The 23,065-nt window shown below is 37.6% G+C and overlaps 1 protein-coding gene across 3 annotated transcripts in view; it reads right to left on the bottom strand.

Moving 5' to 3' along the window:
• APAF1 (apoptotic peptidase activating factor 1) overlaps positions 1–23,065 on the bottom strand; it is a 91,356-nt gene that overhangs the window by 3,332 nt on the left and 64,959 nt on the right. For all 3 annotated transcript variants that reach the window (XM_060025431.1, XM_060025432.1, XM_060025430.1), the window contains exons 21-26: positions 20,993–21,109; positions 19,188–19,313; positions 6,817–6,936; positions 6,377–6,502; positions 4,604–4,729; positions 2,228–2,374 (exon numbers count right to left, since the gene is read on the bottom strand). In XM_060025431.1, coding sequence (XP_059881414.1) covers positions 2,228–2,374; positions 4,604–4,729; positions 6,377–6,502; positions 6,817–6,936; positions 19,188–19,313; positions 20,993–21,109 — 762 coding nt within the window. The remainder of the gene's footprint in view (positions 1–2,227; positions 2,375–4,603; positions 4,730–6,376; positions 6,503–6,816; positions 6,937–19,187; positions 19,314–20,992; positions 21,110–23,065) is intronic.

Genomic DNA, 23,065 nt, shown 5'->3' with positions numbered 1-23,065 from the left:
CTGAGTGGCAGATCCAGGCTTTGAATTCAGGTAGTCTGCCCCAAGTCTCACACTCCTGACCTTTATATTCTGTGGCCTCTATGTAATGGAAAACCTGAACTTATCATCATGTATTTCATATTTCAAATCAGCCTTTCTCCTCATGAGTATGAATTAATGTGGATTTCTTGTCTTTCTAACAGTATGTACTCTGTGGCATAACACAAGTAAATTACATTATTTTTTACTTATAAATAGGAATAATTTTGAAAGTTTTTTAGCTACTGGATACCTACTTTATCTTACTGACATTCAATTCATACAGCTTGGATTATAAAGTAAACAGACTCAAAAGGCCTATTTTCTTGGACATTACAGCAGCTGTTCCTTTTTACTTTTAATTTGCTCTGTGCTCTTAGATAGTCTCATGAACATGCTGGGTAGATGCAGGCTGGGCTATATCACAACCAGTTTAACCATGCTAGTAATCAAACCAAAAGGAAGAACAGCCTGATTGCCACTGAAATATACAGACTGAATATATAGGCTATAGGCTCTTTCACCCTGAAGACATAACTTCAACATCGATTCTGCTGTTTATTTCAAGGTTCTCCAGGAACTCTGGAAATCTAGTCACTGATCTCTATCATATCTTGTAAGCCAGACTCACAATTATGTGATACCCTTCTATGGTGCCCAGAGCATCAAAAGACATGGTCTCTAGAAGCTCAGTGTCAAAGCTGAGCAGTTAAGTTTTTCAGCAGTTAATACGGCTGAAGACTCCCAGCTTCCAACACAAAGACAGCAATGTCGCTCCTCTAAGAATCATCCTCAGAACAGACTAAGAGTGCAGTTTATCTCTACACTAAAGGAGGACAAGTGGTGATAGTCTCACAATCCCCTAATAACTAAATAAAGGTGTACCTTTATTTAGGTACAGGTTAATGCAACATCTTGTAAGCAGCATTGTATTTTCAATGTAAACTTGTAAAGGAATCATAACATACATCCTCTCATAGAGCTAAAAACTGCCCTCTGATTTATCTTTTTTATAAGCTAGATTTTTACATTAAATAAAATTGCATCTACATAGGTCCCATATAACCAAAAACTTCAATTCAGTCATTCAAATATTTTTGAACATCTATACTATATTAGACAATTAATCAGAATCATCTCCTACAGTTGAATGTTTTCAGTAAGAAAAAACAGTATCGTAAGATCTAATTCATTAGGGCCTAATTCATTAGGGATCTATTTTAAGTGATCAGTACAATACACAGTATCATCTTCAACCCCTTTTACAAGTAAATCACTACTCAAGACTCAGCTCAAGCATTCCCCTCCAATGGAAGCCTCTGCTAACTCCCAAAGGTAGAACTGTCCTCTCCTTTGTGCCTCTACTATCCTTATGCAAATGTGTCCCAGAACCCCTCTTACACTTAGAGACTTTATTTATTTACTGTCTGCTTCCTCCAAAGACTGTCAACCACCTGGGCAAGAACCAAGTCTTAAACATTGTGCCATGTAGCAGTGCCAGCACACAGTGGGCACTTAATACATTCTTAGTGAGTGGATGGATAAAAAGATTGCAAGCACCAAAAAATGACCCTGAGGCACCACAACACGCTCAACTGTGGCCTCAGTATTTGCTAATAATAAGTTTGTATAAGGCAATCTACTAAGTAATTTTAGGAAATTCACAACCTCTGTGAACATCAGTTTCCTCACCTACAAACCAAGAATGATAAAATTTAAGCCTCGCAAAGCTGGCTAATAAGATGATGTAAGTAAAGCATTTTGTAAACTATAAAGCAACATGCTGCTGCTGCTATTTTTATTATTACTACCACGACTACCACTACCATTACCACTAATACTTAAGAAAGGAAATTTCACAAATAAATTTTTTTAAACACTCAACCAACACAGCTCACAATTAGTGAAGTAGAAAATCAAATTAAGTTAAACACCCCACTTTCTAGCCATTCTGATCGCCTAAGACTTTGTTTGGGGCAGGATGAGAGCTCTGGACTCAGAACATCCCTAACACTGTCATCAAAACTTCCAAGAGATCTGAAGAATGCAGCCTTGCAGATCTCAGTTTCGTCACTCAGAACGGGATAACAGTAATCACCCTTCCTCTCTGATGGGTTGTACGAGGCCCAACTGAGACACAGGAAGTGAAAATAATTTGGAAAGTAGGATACAGGCTGTTCTTTTCTTTCAGTCTTTGAGAAACCCTTACCTTAAGATATCCTCCAGCAGAAACAAGCATTTTGCTATCTGGAGAAAAGCAAAGGTCAGTCACCCAGCCTCCGTGAGTAGCAGCTCCTTCTTCTACTGAAATCGGAGCAAACAAATGAAGAAGCTCACCATTTGAGACATTCCATATCTATAAAAACGATACACAGTTCATTAACAGGGTTACTCAGAAGTTTTATATATCTATCTATCTCATTTGGAACATATTTGGAAATCTTTCTTAAAAATATAATTACAATTCAGTGATACCTTAGGAATTTTTTTAGATTACATTCTCTCCTGTGCAAATTTTTAAAAACTACTAATTATAATTAAAATGCATTATTTACAATATTTATCATTAACTATACTCCAAAAAATATAACAAAATGACTTAGAGTGACTGATTAGAATACTGTGACTCTTTCACTGAATAAAAGGAGTATGGGGCTTCCCTGGTGGCTCACTGGTTAAGAATCCGCCTGCCAATGCAAGGGACAGGGGTTTGAGCCCTGGTCTGGGAAGATCCCACATGCAGTGGAGCAACTAAGCCCGTGCACCACAACTACTGAACCTGCGCTCTAGAGCCTGCAAGCCACAACTACTGAGCCTGCGCTCTAGAGCCCGTGAGCCACAACTACTGAGCCTGCACTCTAGAGCCCGCAAGCCACAACTACTGAGCCTGCGTGCTGCAACTACTGAAGCCCACGCACCTAGAGCCCGTGCCCTGCAATGAGAGGCCGCCGCAATGAGAAGCCTGCACACCTCAATGAAGAGTAGCCCCCGCTCGCCGCAACTAGAGAGAGCCCGCGTGCAGCAACAAAGACCTGACGCAACCAAAAATTTTAAAAATTCAAAAAAAAAAGAGTATGATGGGAGAAGCAAGGAATAAACAAAAAAGGCCTAACAAATAAACTACCTCAAAAGAACAAAGAATTCTAGTTCAGGATCTACCACTAAGAATATTGACAGACACTATTCAAACACCTAAAGTATATATATTTTAAACAGTTAAGTCCCAGTAAGGTTATATATATATGTATTTTTTTATATTTTATATGTATAAAATAAACAAGCAAGCAAGCATATACATTCACTAAGATTAGTTTACTAAGCTCTTAAAAACAACCCAATTACTTATAGATACTAATATTTTCATTTATTTCCAGTGATACTTAATATATGAGCAGTACTCTAATTTTTCAAAGAAATTATACATCAGAATAAGAAAAACAGAGGCATAAATAGCAAAAGAAAATAATCAAAATCATCATTTGTAAATGTCCCCTGGGAAATCCAAGAGAATCAAATGGAAAAACTGATTATCAAGAATTCAGTAAGACAGCTAGATAGAAGATATATATATAAAAAATGAATAGCTTTCCTATATTTTGAAAAATCAAGAAAAACAGAAAATTTTTTTAATGTACTAAAGAAAAATTTTTAAATAACCCTTATTTAAAGAGACAATTTTTACCTTTAGGGGTTTCTGGAAAATGAAACACTGCCTCATAACCAGTAAAAGAGCCCTTTCATCCAGAGGTGAAAACTCAGAGCAAAATGAATGTTCCCAAAGCAGTCCTGCCCCTTCAGCTGGCATGGCATTTATGAGAATGGTATACAGAAGGTTGGTTACTTAGTCCTCAAGCAAGAGAATCTTAATTTTCCTGGAAAGCCTATCTGATAATGCCCCTATTCCTGCATAATGCATACTGTCTCATTCTTCTGCATTATATACCTACCTATTCATTGAATTTTAATTCCTCCTTCGTAAAAAACGAACAAAATAACATACAAAAAACAAGACTCTCCTGATTATACCAGTTACCAAAGCAGCCACCCCCAATGCCCAAACTTTTTCCATCAACCGCCCAATCCTTCTAACACAACCAGAGGCAGACAATCCCACGAGGATGGCAATAGGCTCCACTCTAAATGCTGACTACCTAATGGATATAGTCCTAAAGAGACCTTTCAGTGCAGGAAACAGCAGAATTGCAATTCATTTATAATCTAGACAACAATTTACAAAAATTATTTTCCTCACATTCTGCCACTAAAAACAATCTTTGGTTCAGGTCCAAGAATTAAGATGAATCATTCTCAAGCTAACAGCACAGAATCAACTGCAAATAACTAGGGCATCTGCCTCCTCACGTACATGGGAAATGCTTCACTTTAACTCTAAAATGAATTCTTTTCTGCAGTGAAGTGCAGCTGTGAACACAACGTGCATAAGAAACAGAACAAAGAATGCCTCATCCAACCAGAACCCTGGGGCCTGTGCTTCCCTGTCACTTAACAAAGGCCCCAGATATGGTACAGAGGGCTAGCCAAAGCTATAAGGAGAGCAGTGCTTTCATGTCAGCAAACACCCTACCCTGATTTCTCCGTTGTCATCTCCAGTTGCCAACAGGCTACTGTCCACAGAGAAGGCAGAGCAGCGCACGCAGCCTTTGTGGCCTCTCAATTCATGAAGAGGGGAAACGAGTTCAAAACTCCAAATCTGGAAGGCAATTCAGATTGTTTAGGAATAGTAAATACACTCGAAACAAGCATGTATAAACCCTGCCTCGAGTGCTAGTTAGCCATAAATTCAATCATATGAAGTTCTAACATTCAACAGTTCATAAACTTTCATGAGAGGCCCAAATGCCAACTAGCAACCTGGTTCATTTTTTAGAGTTTCCCTTTAATTACTCAAGTAAACTTAAGCTCAAGGATCAAAGTCACAGCTTCCTTAACTTTAGACTTAGAAGGAAGAATAGCAAAGCAGTCTATGGAGTACAGCAGACTTGAGTGGAGTCCTGGCTCCACTATTTACTAGCTCCTTGGCCTAGGACAACCCACATAAGCTTCTCTGGCTTCAGTTTCTTCATCTGTATGATGGAGACAATAGCACCTATAGAGTGAAAATTAAATGAGATAATAGAGACTGAAATTCCTAGCAAAGGGCCTAACGTACGGCAAGAGTACTTTAAAGGTTAGTCCCTATACCATCCTACTATCTTAGCAGCCAAAGGCTGTTCTTTTCCTTCCAATATTCTCCCTGGTGGTTCTGTCATCACCATTTAACAAGCTTAAACTGAAAATGTGTTCCAGGCACTGTGAGCAAAGAACTGGTGGTGCAAAGATAACTGGATTCAGTCCCTGTCCCTGAAAAGTTTCTAGTTTAATCATAAATGTTTGAGCCAACAGTGGTATGAAGTAAATTAACATGAGTAATATGTAATAGGAACACTGAGGGTGGAGCAGCTAATCCTGCCTGAGGGCCAGGAAAGGGTTCACTGAAGGACTGACCTTAAATCTAGGTCTAGAAGAATGAGTCATAATGCTTCCAGGTAAAAAAGGATATAAGGTTGTATCAAGTGAAAGTTAGCAGTGCACACAAAAAGATGGAAGTAGAAGTAGTATGGCACAGAGGGAACAATGTAGCAGAAAGAGGTGGTGATGGGCTAAGGAGTTGAGCTTATAAACCATCAGGTCACAGAGGAGTTTCAACAGGGAACTCAGGCAGCAGTAGGGAAGATAAACCGGAGGAAGTACAGACCAGTGGCAGGTCCACCAATAAAAAAGGAGAGCCTGGTCTTCAGGGTGGGGACAAGGAAGAGAACAAGGATCCAGGAGACACTGAGGAGTAATCAATAGAGCACAAAAGACAGGAGAGTCCCAGGCAACTCCAGGGTTCACAGTTTGGAAAGACGGGTAGATAATGATGCCATTAACAAAGATGGTGAAAAAAGAAGAGAATGGAGAATGGAGTATTCAATGTCCCCAACCAGGGAGCATCATTTCACTGGAATGTGATTTTTAAAAGCATCGATTTACATCAATTACAAAAAAATTTACTGTGGGTGTACAATTAAATGTAAATCTCTTTCAATGCTTTTTATTGCCTAAAATATTCAGTAGACACTGCCTTTGATTACTAACAGACAAAAGTTATCAGTAAGGGAGAAATCAAAAATCCTCAATGTCATTCACTTAATCTATTTGACACAGACTAAATGTCAATGGGCATCCTCCAAAAATTCACAAAATGAGACAGACATGTGGACAGAAACTTATTATTCTGTTTTACACATTAGTTGGACTCATAATACATAACAAATACCAAGGTCTTATGCATGCACCTTTCAACCGATTGGCCTACCTTTGCAGTCTTGTCAGCAGAGGTAGAAGAATACTTGGTTGCATCAGGAGAAATATCACAAGAAAGAACTGTATCCTGATGACAGACAAAGTCTTTTTCTATTCTTCCAGTAATAATATTCCATACCTTCAAGGAAAAACTCAGAAGTTGACAATTAAGAACATTTTGTCTTACTGAGCATACACAGCCAGAAGACATCCTATAAACCAAGAGCTTTAGCACATTGGTTGTTCTGACCTCTTTAAGTGCCTTTTAGTACAAATGCTCATAAACACACAGCAGATGGATGACTGCAGTAGACAGAAAACAGGCATTTCTATTTTAGAAATTTAAAAATTTAAGTATTTACTTATCAGCCACCTGCTTTTGGCTGTCACAATATAATCAATGCAATCAATATTAGAATATTTTTTTTAAAAGAAATACGTGCTTCAAATTACCTTCACTGTTCCATCAAACGACCAGGAAAGCAATCTTGAATTTTTCAAGAGTTTAAAGTCTTTCACAGTTTCCTGATGGGCTTGCAGAAAGACATATTCCTCTGATTGCCAATTCCATACCTGAATATCAGAGAAATAAGTCTGCTATAACCCTTTCCCCATAATATCCCATTAGAGAGGTGGAGGTGTATCACTCGCTTATCTAAAGTCTTTCATCCTCATGGCACTTCAGTAAAATAAAGAAGAAAACCAAGTAAGAATACGGTATTCCCATTTTACAGACAGAGAAGAGAAAAGGTGGGGTTAATTAACTTGACTATGGGCAAAATAAAATATTTTTCCTCCTAAATAAAGTCTGTTTTCTTCAGTTGCTTGGAGAGCAGTTAATTATACCAGAAGATAGAGAAAAGTCACAATATGTTCATGAGCTCACCATCTGATTAAATTTTCCAAAGAAAATTATCCCAATTACATATTCACAGATTTCTAAACTTCACAAGTTAGGCCAAGTGTCCAGATTCTGGCTCCAATGAAGCTACTGAATCCTACTGGCCCTATTGCCTGGGAAGGTCAGTTGACCAGAGCAGCTTCAAACCAGGTCGTGGAATTTCTGAGCTTCAGAGATCTTACCTAGGCCCTAATGCAATCCTCAAAATGACAAAAGTGATATAGTACATTATGTTTCACATGGCACTCCAGGAAGAACTCCTCAGATACAAGAGAAAGAGAAGAGATTGCAATGTTGGAGAAAATGCGTTCAAAGTAGGCTTGAGAAATGAGCTGGAACTATGATTCACAAACTGAGAAGGGCACTTCAAACAAAGAGAATGAATGCTAGAGTTAAAGCACAGGAGCAGGAAAATGTGGAAAGATTACAGGTACCTGTTCATAGTTCAATCTGACTAGAACAGGATACATAGAAGGAACAGTAGGGAAAAAAGTTGAGAAAGATATTCAAAGAAACAGCCCAGAGAGCCTGAAGCTAGACTTCTGAGCTGTGGGCAATCAGGGAGTCTCCCACAGAATTTTCTTCTATTTTTTAATATTAGGAATAAAAAGATAATGAAAAAGCAGCCACCATCTCAGGTATGCACATTAGTAATATTCTGGGTCTCCTTTTTGACTGGTGAAGGTTAAACAGTAGAAATGCCTTTAAGGCTTTTCTTACTGGGCTTAGGCAAAATTGTAAAAGAAATTCACCTCTCTTACCCCCTTTCTTTACTCCTCTGTCCTCCACATTTAGCAGTCACCCTCCCAGCCCCACCGAGCCCTGGCTCTCAGATATCTCCATCTTTTCTGTCTGAGTGTTCATTCACAGAAGCAGGGTATCTTGTATGAGAGCAAGGGACCTTAGAAGAGGAGCTGGAAGTGAGAGTAGTTCTAAAGAGGATGAAATGGGAATTTCAGCACTTTAAGAGCGCAGTAAGATATGCTGAGGTAGGGGGAAGAAACAGAAGCTTTCTGGCTCCCCAAATCGTATCAGGAAAAATGGCATCCTGTGTGACTAAACATAGAATACCCTGGACCACTACCACTAGGAAACTTCTGGCTCCCTCCTCCTACTGTCTGGGCTTTACTGGACTAGAGGATCAGTGGCTGTTACTAACAGCTCTTCCAGGTTGGCTGGCACTGCCATTCCCAGCTGTGTCTGATTCAATGTTCACTCCTGACTGAGGTTCTTACTGCTACCCTCCACACATCAAGAAGTCAGAGAGCCTTCCTGAGCAGATATAACAAAGAATTTGACAATCACTGAGGGGAAATGAAGACTAGCCTTAGCAGCTTTTGTTGCAGATGCTTTCTGATAAGGCAATGATGACAAGGATACCTTTTTTGTTGACCTCAAACATACTGTGCTAGTTGAATCACCTTATATAATAGCTAAACTTCCACCAGCATTATCAGTCACATGTATAAAGGTTAAGTTTGGGTATGTCTCTACAATTAGCTATAATTTTTGCAATGTATGCACACTGGAATTTTTTCAGCTATATAAATTTAAATTTTAAAAAATGCTAAAGAATCTTTTTATACTTGTAAGAATCAATATATTCTCATTCATTGGCTCAGGTAAACACAGCTACTACTTGGGCTTTATTTACATCAAGGTAAAAGATCAAAAACTACCAAAACAGGGCTTCCCTGGTGGCGCAGTGGTTGAGAATCTGCCTGCCAATGCAGGGGACACGGGTTCAAGCCCTGGTCTGGGAAGATCCCACATGCCATGGAGCAACTAAGCCCGTGAGTCACAACTACTGAGCCTGCGCGTCTGGAGCCTGTGTTCCACAACAAGAGAGGCCGCGACAGTGAGAGGGCCGCACACCGTTATGAAGAGTGGCCCCCGCTTGCACAACTAAAGAAAGCCCTCGCACAGAAACGAAGACCCAACACAGCCAAAAATAAATAAATTTTTTAAGAAAAACTACCAAAACAGACCTCAACTTTCACAATTCTAGGTGCTATAATCAAGAGAGCTGATTCTTCAAATTTTGGCAATAACTTTAATTGAGCTTGACAAAGATTTACCAAACCCCAACTACATTCCAGGCACTGGGGATACAAAGATGATTAAAATAAACCTCCAAAATGGCAACTATGTAAGGGGTTTTCAGATTTGTTAATTAACTTGATTGTGGTAATTATTTCACAATGTGTACATATATCAAATCATCACATTATGTGTCTTAAACATAATACAATTTTGCCAATTATACCTCAGTAAAGCTGCAGGGAAAAAAAAAAAACCTCCAATTAATTATTTATTAAAACATTAAAAAACTATAAAACAAAAACCCAACCAGTCAATTCTTGGAAATACCTACCAAGATTTTTGTTGCATGAATGTACATGCATTAAAACATTTTAAATGTAAAAAGTATTCTGAGTAGAGCAGAAAAAGAGGATGAAACACAGCTCATTTCTACAAATAATCTAACTTGGATCCTAAAAATATTCCTAGAAATTATTTCTCCCTCTGGCTGAGAATATCTGATCTTCAAGGAGGTCATAAAACCTGTGAATTTAGCTGTTGACAGAAAGACTATACTGTATACAATGTCTCAGCAGAATTTCATCAGATGTAGCTTAGTTTTACACATTTCAAAGCCATCTAGAGAGGAAGAAAGGTGAATATTACACTGAGTTTCAGAGCTAATACACTAGTACCATGGGAGCCTATAGTAAGTAAGTTTCTGTACTAAAGGCAAATTTCATTCCAATCATATAGGACTCATAGAGACATAACATAAAAAGATTTTTTCCAAAACAGTTTTTAACAGTGTAGTTAAACATTGCCACTGTAGGAAATATATACATATGTATAAAATAAGAGAATACATACTAACTCCTGTTTGAACATATGCATTTATCTCCTTCTCCTTCACTTCTAAAACCCCACTAAAATGACAAAGTCAAGAATGAGAAAGAAGGTAACAACAAAACATTGGAGGCTGTATCGCAGGAGAATGGTAACCAAGAAAACCGAATCTTAAAAGCATTAGAAAGACAAAAGCAACAAAACTGACACTACAGAACTCCCAAAATGCTCAGAAACTGAGGGCACAAAGTACATCCAGAGGTGGGAATGAGGGTGGGCTAAAAAAAGATGTATCAGGAGTTGTGGGAAGATGGCAGTGATGCAGGCATCTCCTTGAAGCCTCCATAAGAGTAGCAAAGCAACTAAAATAGCAAATCCAAAAATGCACAGACAATATCAACAAGACTAATATCAACAAGACTTAATATCAACATGTTAAGTGACACAGTATCCCCCAAAACCACAAGATACAAGTAAGTGGGGACAAACTGAGAGCTGCAAGACTTGCACAGTAACAGCATCTGTATGGGTAGAAGCAGAGGGAAGCATAATGAGTCTGACAAACCTAAAAACAGGAGAATCTCAAAAGAGCCAAGCACCATCCACTGAAAAGTGCAAAGGACCAACAGGGAACAGCAGCAGAAACTGAGTGCAAGACTGACTGTACTGTGTGGCACAGTCTGGAAGGGCTAAAGCAGTCTAGACCCTATGAATTCTCAAAAATAACCAGGACAATCCTACAATGAGGAGAAACTGTTGGGAATAGAATCTAAAGTAAGAAAAACAAGGATGATGGCAGCAAAGGAAAGGGAAGGTCTCCATAAAAATGAGGGAAGGGGATAGAACAAAGGGAACTCATCAGAACAATGCCATTATTTTTAACACTTCATGAAAACAACAGAACATGGAACTGCAGAGCTGTGAAGAAAGAAATGTTGTCCTTCCCAATCCCTTCAAAAAGTTCAGGAAAACTAATTTCCTGTAAAAAGAAAAGAATCACTATTGAATCCCAAACAATGTTATTATGAGAAAAAAAAAGAATAAAGTGCTGAATAATACTGCTAAAACAAACCAGAAAGAAGAATCTCTGGATTAAAGGACACCAGCACAACTGAGGGTAGGATAGCAATTTTGAGAACAGGGGGATCAGTGAAGGTTTACACACTAAACGCTGAGACATTATACAATCCACACCCCCCTTCCCGCTCTCTTCCCCCACTTAGCTCTAAGAACCTATCTGCCAGGTTTATAACCTCCAGGAGAAGACCAGAGATTCCTCTCTAGGAATCTGACAAGACCAAGACAAAGACCTAAAGACACTGACAACAGAGTTTCCCCATCCAGATCACCTTTCAGAGGAGGTCTCAGTCAATACACAGAGCTCCCAGTCAGCCTTTTAGTATCCATCTCTGGGTAATGAATGATCACCACACAGCTGAGGAAGGCCTTTAACATAAGAGGCCAAAACATCCAAATAGAAAAAAATTGGAGGGAAGAGCAACTATGCAGGAAAATGAGATTTTGAGGGAAAAAATACATGTAATATATATGACAAAATTTATACATTATTTATATACCCATCTATCCTCAGAGAAGATATTTCATCTACAAAACAAGAACACATGCTCTACAGAAAAATTAAACAAACAATAGAAAGGACTCTCCAGCATTAAAAATATAATGGTAGAAACGAAAAACTCAATGAAAGGGTTGGAAGATAAAGCTGAGGAAAACTCCCAGAAAATAGAGTATGGTACAGAAAGATGAAACATAGAAAAAAAAAACTAGATGATCAGTCCAGGAGATCCAATATCTGAATAAGGGATGTTACCAGAAAAAGGAAGCATATGGGGAGTGTGGGGGGTGGGAGTGAATCAAAGAAATAATTCAAGTAAATTTCTATGAATTGAAAAACTTAAGTTTCCAAACTGAGAAGGGATAGTGCAAGTCAAAAACAATGGATGAAACAAACACACAAAGGCACATCATCATGAAATTTCAAAATTCTGGGGACAAAGAAAAGATCCTAAAATCTTCCAGAGAGAAAGATTAGGAATCAAAATGGCTTCAGACTTCTCAACATGAGCTTTGAAACTTGGAAAAAGAAAAAAACAATGTCTTCAAGGATTTAGGGTAAAATAATTTCCAACTATTACCAAAGGTAGACTTTTCCTAAATTGCACTAAGGCAGAAAAGGCATTCATAGTACACTTGGTCTACTTAGTCATAACAATGACACTAATGACCTAAACAAACTTTTGTTGTGATTGTGTTGGGATGACAGGGATCGACAAAAGGGTGTGTGTATATGTTGGAGGTAGGACAAGTGGGAGGAGAAAAAGAGCTAAATTTTCATCTTAATATAAGGAATTCAGTAGATAAACCCTCAAACCTAAAAATCAAGAATTAGCACTACAAGCATGCAGTATAGGGTCATGAAGGTAAACAGCAAAAGAAACATCTAAAAGCTAAAAGTGGTGCTTTAAGAGAAAGAGAAATGGGGGAGTCTATTTTTTATAATGAGCCTTGTAATACTATGACTTTTAAAAGTATGTGCACTTTTAAAAGTATGTGCATACTTTTCAGTGGATGGTACTTGGCTCTTTTGGGATTCTCCTGTTTTTAGGTTTGTCAGACTCATTATGCTTCCCTCTGCTTCTACCCATACAGATGCTGTTACTGTGCAAGTCTTGCAGCTCTCAGTTTGTCCCCACTTACTTGTATCTTGTGGTTTTGGGGGATACTATGTCACTTAACATGTTGATATTAAATGTACATACACACAAGTGCTTCCTCACAGAGGGGTTGGAGCTGCGGCAGACGCAGCCCTGGGCAGCCCCTTCTCTGCCACCTCCTTCTCTTCCTGAGGGCTCCCCACTCCTCTTGCCCTCTGACGCTACCCAGATAACACTGAAGAAAACCTCTGTGCATAAATATTTCTCCATACTTGATTATTTTCTTAAGACAGGAATAAAAATGTTCAGTCAAAAGCCACGTGGCTAACAGGGTCTTGGTGCTCCAGCCAGGTGTCAGGCCTGTGCCTCTGAGGTGGGAGAGCCGAGCTCAGGACATTGGTCCACCAGAGACCTCCCAGCTCCACGTAATATCAAACGGCAAAAGCTCTCCCAGAGATCTCCATCTCAATGCTAAGACCCAGATCCACTCAACGACCAGCAAGCTACAAAAAACTAGCAAGACAGGAACACAACCCCACCCATTAGCAGAGAGGCTGTCTAAAACCATAATAAGGTCACAGACACCCCAAAACACACCACTGGACGCGGTCCTGCCCACCAGAAAGACAAGATCCAGCCTCATCCACCAGAACACAGGCACCAGTCTCCTCCACCAGGAAGCCTACACAACCCAATGAACCAACCTTAGACACTGGGGACAGACACCAAAAACAACGAAAACTACGAACCTGCAGCCGGCAAAAAGGAGACCCCAAACACAGTAAGTTAAGCAAAATAAGAACACAGAGAAACACACAGCAGAAGAAGGAGCAAGGTAAAAACCCACCAGACCAAACAAATGTAGAGGAAATAGGCAGTCTACCTGAAAAAGAATTCAGAGTAATGATAGTAAAGGTGATCCAAAATCTTGGAAATGGAATGCAGAAAATACAAGAAATGTTTAACAAGGACATAGAAGAACAAAAGAGCAAACAAGCAATGATGAACAACACAGTAAATGAAATTAAAATTTCTCTAGAAGGAATCAATAGCAGAATAACTGAGGCAGAAGAACAGAAAAGTGATCTGGAAGATAAAATAATGGAAATAACTACCACAGAGCAGAATAAAGAATGAAAAGAATTGAGGACAGTCTCAGAGACCTCTGGGAAAACATTAAATGCACCAATATTTGAATTACAGGGGACCCAGAAGAAGAAGAGAAAAAGAAAGGGACTGAGAAAATATTTGAAGAGATTATAGTTGAAAACTTCCCTAATATGGGAAAGGAAATATTCAATCAAGTCCAGGAAGCACAGACAGTCCCATACAGGATAAATCCAAGGAGAAACATGCCAAGACACATATTAATCAAACTATCAAAAATTAAATACAAAGAAAAAATATTAAAAACAGCAAGGGAAAAACAACAAATAACATACAAGGGAATCCCCATAAGGTTAACAGCTGATCTTTCAGCAGAAACTCTGCAAGCCAGAAGGGAGTGGCAGGACATATTTAAAGTGATGAAAGGGAAAAACCTACAACCAAGATTACTCTACCCAGGAAGGATCTCATTCAGATTCAACGGAGAAATTAAAACCTTTACAGACAAGCAAAAGCTAAGAGAATTCAGCACCACCAAACCAGCTTTACAACAAAAGCTAAAGGAACTTCTCTAGGCAGGAAACACAAGAGAAGGAAAAAACCTACAATAACAAACCCAAAACAATTAAGAAAATGGTAACAGGAACATACATATTGATAATTACCTTAAATATAAATGGATTAAATGCTCCAACCAAAAGACATAGACTGGCTGAATGGATACAAAAACAAGACCCGTATATATGCTGTCTACAAGAGACCCACTTCAGACCTAGGGACACATACAGACTAAAAGTGAGGGAAAAAGATATTCCATGCAAATGGAAATCAAAATAAAGCTGGAGTAGCAATTCTCATATTAGACAAAATAGACTTTAAAACAAAGACTATTAGAAGAGACAAAGAACGACACTACATAATGATCAAGGGATCAATCCAAGAAGAAGATATAACAATTGTAAATATTTATGCACCCAACATAGGAGCACCTCAGTACATAAGGCAGATACTAACAGTCATAAAAGGGGAAATCGACAGTAACACAGTCATAGTAGGGGACTTTAACACCCCAATTTCACCAATGGACAGTTCATTCAAAGTGAAAATAAATAAGGAAACACAAGCTTTAAATGATACAATAAACAAGATGGACTTAACTGCTATTTATAGGACATTCCATGCAAAAACAACAGAATACACTTTCTTCTCAAGTGCTCATGGAACATTCTCCGAGACAGATCATATCTTGGGTCACAAATCAAGCCTTGGTAAATTTAAGAAAATTGAAATTGTATCAATATCTTCTCCAACCACAACACTATGAGACTAGGTATCGATTACAGGAAAAAATCTGTAAGAAATACAAACACATGGAGGCTAAACAATACACTACTTAATAATCAAGAGATCACTGAAGAACTCAAAGAGGAAATCAAAAAATACCTAGAAACAAATGACAAAGAAAACACGATGACCCAAAACCTATGGGATGCAGCAAAAGCAGTTCTAAGAGGGAAGTTTATAGCAATACAATCCTACCTCAAGAAACAAGAAATATCTCAATTAAACAACCTAACCTTACACCTAAAGCAATTCGAGAAAGAAGAACCAAAAAACCCCAAAGTTAGCAGAAGAAAAGAAATCATAAAGATCAGATCAGAAATAAATGAAAAAGAAATGAAAGAAACAATAGCAAAGATCAATAAAACTCAAAGCTGGTTCTTTGAGAAGATACACAAAATTGATAAACCACTAGCCAGACTCATCAAGAAAAAAAGAGAGAAGACTCAAATCAACAGAATTAGAAATGAAAACGGAGAAGTAACAACGGACACTGTAGAAATACAAAGGATCATGAGAGATTACTACAAGGAACTATATGTCAATAGAATGGACAACCTGGAAGAAATGGACAAATTCTTAGAAAAGCACAACCTTCTGAGACTGAAACAGGAAGAAATAGGAAATATAATCAGACCAGTCACAAACACGGAAATTGAAACTGTGATTAAAAATCTTCCAACAAACAAAAGCCCAGCACCAGATGGCTTCACAGGCGAATTCTATCAAAAATTTACAGAAGAGCTAACACCTAACCTTCTCAAACTCTTCCAAAATATAGTAGAGGGAGAAACACTCCCAAACTCATTCTATGAGGCTACCATCACCCTGATACCAAACCCAGACAAAGATGTCATAAAAAAAGAAAACTACAGGCCAATGTCACTGATGAACACAGATGCAAAAACCTCAACAAAATACTAGCACACAGAATCCAACAGCACATTAAAAGGATCATATACCATGCTCAAGTGGGGTTTATCCCAGGAATACAAGGATTCTTCAATATATGCATATGAATCAATGTGATATACCATATTAACAACTGAAGGAGAAAAACCATATGATCATCTCAATAGATGCAGAAAAAGCTTTTAACAAAATTCAACACCCATTTATAATAAAAACCCTCCAGAAAGTAGGCATAGAGGGAACCTATCTCAACATAATAAAGGCCATATATGACAAACCCAACAGCCAACATTGTTCTCAATGGTGAAAAACTGAAACCATTTCCACTAAGATCAGGAACAAGACAAGGTTGTCCACTCTCACCAGTATTATTCAACATAGTTTTGGAAGTTTTAGCCACAGCAATCAGAGAAGAAAAATAAATAAAAGGAATCCAAATCAGAAAGAAGAAGTAAAGCCATCACTGTTTGCAGATGACATGATACTATACATAGAGAATCCTAAAGATGCTACCAGAAAACTACTAGAGCTAATCAATGAATTTGGTAAAGTAGCAGGATACAAAATTAATGCAGAGAAATCTCTGGCATTCCTATACACTAATGATGAAAAATCTGAAAGAGAAATTAAGGAAACACTCTCATTTACCACTGCAACAAAAAGAATAAAATACCTAGGAATAAACCTACCAAAGGAGACAAAAGACTTGTATGCAGAAAACTGTAAGACACTGATGAAAGAAATTAAAGATGATACAAACAGATGGAGATATATACCATGTTCCTGGATTGGAAGAATCAACATTGTGAAAATGACTATACTACCCAAAGCAATTTACAGATTCAATGCTATCCCTCTCAAACTACCAATGGCATTTTTCACAGAACTAGAACAAAAAGTTTCACAATTTGTATGGAAACACAAAAGACCCCAAATAGCCAAAGCAATCTTGAGAAAGAAAAACGGAGCTGGAGGAATCAGGCTCCTGGACTTCAGACTACACTACAAAGCTACAGTAATCAAGACAGTATGGTACTGGCACAAAAACAGAAATATAGATCAACGGAACAGGATAGAAAGCCCAGAGATAAACCCACGCACATATGGTCACCTTATTTTTGATAAAGGAGGCAAGGATATACAATGGAGAAAAGATAGCCTCCTCAGTAAGTGGTGCTGGGAAAACTGGACAGATACATGTAAAAGAATGAAATTAGAACACTCTCTAACACCATACACAAAAATAAACTCAAAATGTATTAAAGATCTCAATGTAAGGCCAGACACTATAAAACTCTTAGAGGAAAACATAGGCAGAACATTCTATGACATAAATCACAGCAAGATCCTTTCTGACCCACCTCCTAGAGAAATGGAAATAAAAGCAAAAATAAACAAATGGGACCCAGTGAAACTTAAAAGCTTTTGCACAGCAAAGGAAACCATAAACAAGACGAAAAGACAACCCTCAGAATGGGAGAAAATATTTGCAAACAAAGCAAGTGACAAAGAATTAATCTCCAAAATTTACAAGTAGCTCATGCAGCTCAATATCAAAAGAACAAACACTCAATCCAAAAATGGGCAGAAGACCTAAATAGACATTTCTCCAAAGAAGATACACAGATTGCCAGCAAACACATGAAAGGATGCTCAACATCATTAATCATTAGAGAAATGCAAATCAAAACTACAATGAGGTATCACCTCACACTGCTCAGAATGGCCATCATCAAAAAATCTACAAATAATAAATGCTGGAGAGGGTGTGGAGAAAAGGGAACCCTCTTGCACTGTTGGTGGGAATGTAAACTGATACAGCCTCTATGGAAAACAGTATGGAGGTTCTTTAAAAAACTAAAAATAGAACTACCATACGACCCGGCAATCCCATTACTGGGCATATACCCTGAAAAAATCCGTAATTCAAAGACTCATGTACCACAATGTTCATCGCAGCACTATTTACAATGGCCAGGACATGGAAGCAACCTAAGTGTCCATCGACAGATGAATGGATAAAGAAGATATGTCACATATATACAATGGAATATTACTCAGCCATAAAAAGAAACCAAATTGAGTTATTCGTAGTGACGTGGATGGACCTAGAGTCTGTCATACAGAGTGAAGTAAGTCAGAAAGAGAAAAACAAATACCATATACTAACATATACATATGGAATCTAAAAAAAAAATGGTTCTGAAGAACCTAGGGGCAGGACAAGAATAAAGACGCAGATGTAGAGGATGGACTTGAGGACACAGGGAGGGGGAAGGGTAAGCTGCAACGAAGTGAGAGAGTGGCATGGACTTATATATGCTACCAAATGTAAAATAGGTAGCTAGTGGGAAGCAGCCACATAGCACAGGGAGATCAGCTCGGTGCTTTGTGACCACCTAGAGGGCTGGGATAGAGAGAGTGGGAGGGAGACGCAAGACAGAGGAGATATGGGGATGTGTGTATATGTATAGCTGATTCATTTTGTTATAAAGCAGAAATTAACACACCACTATAAAAGAATTATACCTCAATAAAGATGCTAAAAAATTAAAAAATAAAAGAACATACAGTAGGCTTAAGGCCTCTAGATCCATAATCCTTCGTTATGGTAAACTATTCTTTTTTCACAGGATTTTATCCCTGTAATAAATATCTTACTCTTAAAGAAAGAATGAAATTATTTCAATTAGATTTTACTACTGTAAAGTAAAATAGAAATTACATAAATGTGGCAAAAAGTATATTTATTGATTCAAATACGAAGGCAGGTGGGAGAATTCAAATGAATGCTTCATTTTCAAAATAAAGAATCTCCCACTAGAGGGTTCTGAGTCAAACTGCCTGCCTCACTCACAGAAAAATATGGGTTTCATTTATGCCCATGTGCATAATCTAAAGGGAAGTCCAAAATAATGTGATCTGAAAGTTTAAAATACATATCAGATTTGAGGCATAATCAAAGTGTCCCTTCATTAGAGTCAGCATTATGTATGTCAGAAATTCAACCTCCCTCTCACCTGAATTGCAGAGTCATCAGAGCTTGAGATAAGAGTCTTTGCATCAGCTGTGAACTGGATGTGCCGTACAGTGTTCTTGTGCCCAATCCTGGATTGGAAGATTCTGTTGTTTAGGAGTTCTAAAATCTTCAAAGTAAAAAACCAGAGAAAATTAATACGAAGAAATTCAGCAACACCCAGGCATTACAACCCCAAAATATTAAATCGAAACTAGACTACAGAAGGGTATAGAATTTCCATCTCAGTGCTTTCAGTTTAACTAAAGATACACAAATGAACGGCACAAATACAGACATGCACATCTATGCACACACACACATGCACACCCATAAACACCCTAAAATAAAACATTCACTGGAATGACCAGATGGCAGTAGGAACCAGTGGTCCTTCTTGAGTATTCAACTACCCAATTCATCAAACAAGTAGCAGTCTGAGCTCAGCCTCCAAAAAGAAAATGACATTCAAGATGGATGAGAAGGAAGAAAGAAAAAAATCCTGGATGAGAGACAAAGCAAGCTCTTTATAAAACAACACAGAGACAATGCAAGATAAAGGATGATGAGGGAGACAGGTAAAGGAAAAGAGCATACACGAGCAGGCTGGGAGGCAGTACACTGAGGAGACTTGAAAGGGCTAAAGATTAATATGCCAAATACAGAGAATAAGAAAGTAGAAAAGAAGTCAAAAAATAACAACTATGTCAAAAAGGCTTTCAAATAAACTCACACCAAAAAAAGTAAATATGTACTAAGTAAGCACTAGGGATGTAATGTACAACACGATAAATATAATTAACACTGCTGTATACTCTACAAGAAAGTTACTAAGAGAGTAAATCCTAAGTGTTCTCATCAAAAGGAAAAATATTTTTCTGTTTCTTTGATTTTGTGTCTATGTGAGATGGTGGATGTTCACTAAACTTACTATAATAAACATTTTATGATGTAAGTCAAATAATTATGCTGTATACCTTAAACTTACACAGTGCTGTATGTCAATTATATCTCAATAAAGCTGAAAGGTAAAAAAAACTCCTCTTTGTAGGGCAATATGGACTGGAGAATATTTGTGTAATTCCTTACGACAATGAATCCAAAGTAAAATAAATGTGGCCAGTGGCATAATTAATAAATTAAGAAACAATTCCAAAAAGCTGAGGTGAGAAAAGGAGTCAATATTCTTTTAAAAACTATTATGTAGCTAGAGAAAACTTGCTTTTGTGATGAATTTCACTTGTGATGAAATCACTTTTTTCCAAAATGATTTTTATTATACTCTCTTTTTTTCCTTACAAGCTTTTATTTTTATTTATTTGATCTTATTTGATAAATTAAGGATTTCAGGTGGTAAACTGGTGTACTTCTAATACCAAAAGTAGAACAGCGAGGACTGGTGAAATAGGTAAACATAAGGCACCTGCACTGATATTCCCGATGAACCTGATCAGAACCAACATGGAAACAACTTACACCCCTAAACGGCCAAGTTTCTAAGAAGAGAAAAAATGCTCTTTGCATAGTTAGCTAAATCTCTGAGAGTGTTTGATATATTTGGAGAACAGCAAGACAACTGGGCAGAGAATAAGGAACACAAAAAGACAAAAAGTATGAGAAAGAATAGTAAAAGCAATATGAAAAATATACAACTAATAGGATTGTAAGATTATTTTTAATCTAACAGAGGAATGACTAATTATCATAGAAAGATTTATTTAGTATATAAGTCTACAATTCCAGGTGTATCATTAATTTTAAATAAAAACTATACTGCACAGAATGCCTCTGCAGAAAAGAACTGAATACCTGAATGGCTCCATCTTCGCCTCCAAATGCAAGGTACTGAAGCTGTGGACTTAAGCAACAGCAACTCACTTGAGCTTCAGTCAGATAATCAATCTGACCTGTGTTTCCATTAATGAGCTAATGAAAAATAAGTCACAATCAAGTATTAGACTGTAAGAGCAGTTTTTGTTCTTTAGAACAGAGACTTCAACTGAAAAAATTAAAATGAATATAACCAATGAGAGCTCCCAGGGGGAACAACAAAACCCTATTCTATTCTCAGCAGCTGCATTTAGCACTTCACACTTTCGTTTCATTTCACTTTTGTGGTTCATATACATTTTCGTAAAATAAAACAAGCTTTAAAAGGTTTAAAAAGCAGCTACTGTGCCCACCACCTGAGACACATCTGTCTGATTTGCAATCCCACAGCTAGCTCCACACTGTTTCCCATTTCTTCACAAAGCCCATTTTAATAGGGCTATCGTTTATTAAAATACACTTCCCTGATATTTTTCAAGGGGTTTGGTGAAACAGGACTGAGACAGACATTACATAAAAAGACAAATTAAAATTAAAATGGGTTTTATATCCTCCAAATTACTCACCAAACAGTATAAATTAAGATTTTTTTCCGCTTTTTCTTCTGGGAGGAGGAGGCGTTGGAGAACAACCCATTAGCACAATTTGGGTTGTAATGCATAGACTAAGAGTACCAAGTTTCATAACCTGTACCCAAACTAATGATTATTCTTTAAAATCCCACTAATAAAAATACCTTATCACTCAACTAAAACATGTGACCTGGGAAAATATTTCTCAATCTTAAATAAACTAACTGTCAGATCTATCCCTCTAATTACAATTACAACCTAAAAGTCTTGAATTATTTTTCAATACGAAATAAGCAGTCACCTTCATTTCAGGTACAAAGATTATAGGGTCAATCAATCAAGATAGCTTTTCCTTTACAATATTTTACCCGGCGTGTTCTGATCTATTAGACATTCAAAATGAAGACTGAATTACTAAAAGGTGATTATCTTCTTTCCCTCAAAAATCAATTTCCATACTTTTTTAAGTAGTGACTAAAAAATGTATGTTCACTTAAATGGAACTATTACTTGTCAGTTTAATTGTCCTCTAAACTCTCCCACAATCAATGACATAGAATAAAATATTTTTATAGTCAGATGACTTCTTGAAGTCTCAGTTATGACAACTATTAAAGAAAGGTTGCACAAATTTAATAAAGGTAATATAAGCATTGAACTTGACAAGAAAACTGTAGTGGAAAAAACCCCAAGTGGAAGAATCAGTCTGCTAAAAATCAGTAATGAGGAAATCACATTCAATTCCACATCCCAATTCATCCCAGAAATACAGGGCATTAGGAGCTCCTCATCGACACATTCAGGACAATAGTAAAACTTGTAAAATACAGAACAAGCCATATTTAGAGGAGTCTCACAGCTTGACTCTGACCCACACAGCAGATGAGAAGAAATTACCACACACCATAGACAATTTATTCCCAGATCTCTGCTTCCTGAGTTTGGATTCCACCTTGACACTATAAAGCAGCTTACAGATTTTTGAAAATGAAAAGGACCTTACAGGTGAAGAAAGTGAGGTTCAGAGAAGTGATGCTATTTACTCAACATCACAGAACTGGCTGACGATAAAGCTTGAACTTGTACCTTGGTCTCCTCAGTGAACAGTCACTATTCCCTCTACTACATCAAGTTGAGCTTTGCAGCTTTAGAACTTGTTAAACTCCATCCTACCCTGTCAGTCTGTCTCAAGCTCTTGCTACATTTCACACCTTTCATGTGCGTGCTCCCTCTATTTCCCTCTCCTCTTCTCTATTCCATTTCTCTCTTCACTCTAGTTCCATTCCATTATCTCATCTCATTCTCTCACATGTTCTTGCCCCCTGTCTTCCAGCTACTAACAGGAGAGGAATGAAGTAAAGCAAGGTATCACCTTGTTTAATTCTAAATACTAGCATATGTGAGCCTCAGCTCAAGACCCACATATCTATAAAACTGATACCTACTGATCATCTGTTATATACTATACAATTACGCATGA

This window comes from Delphinus delphis, chromosome 11, assembly GCF_949987515.2.
Source record: "Delphinus delphis chromosome 11, mDelDel1.2, whole genome shotgun sequence".
NCBI lineage: Eukaryota > Metazoa > Chordata > Mammalia > Artiodactyla > Delphinidae > Delphinus > Delphinus delphis.
This window is presented reverse-complemented; position numbering and strand designations above follow the sequence as displayed.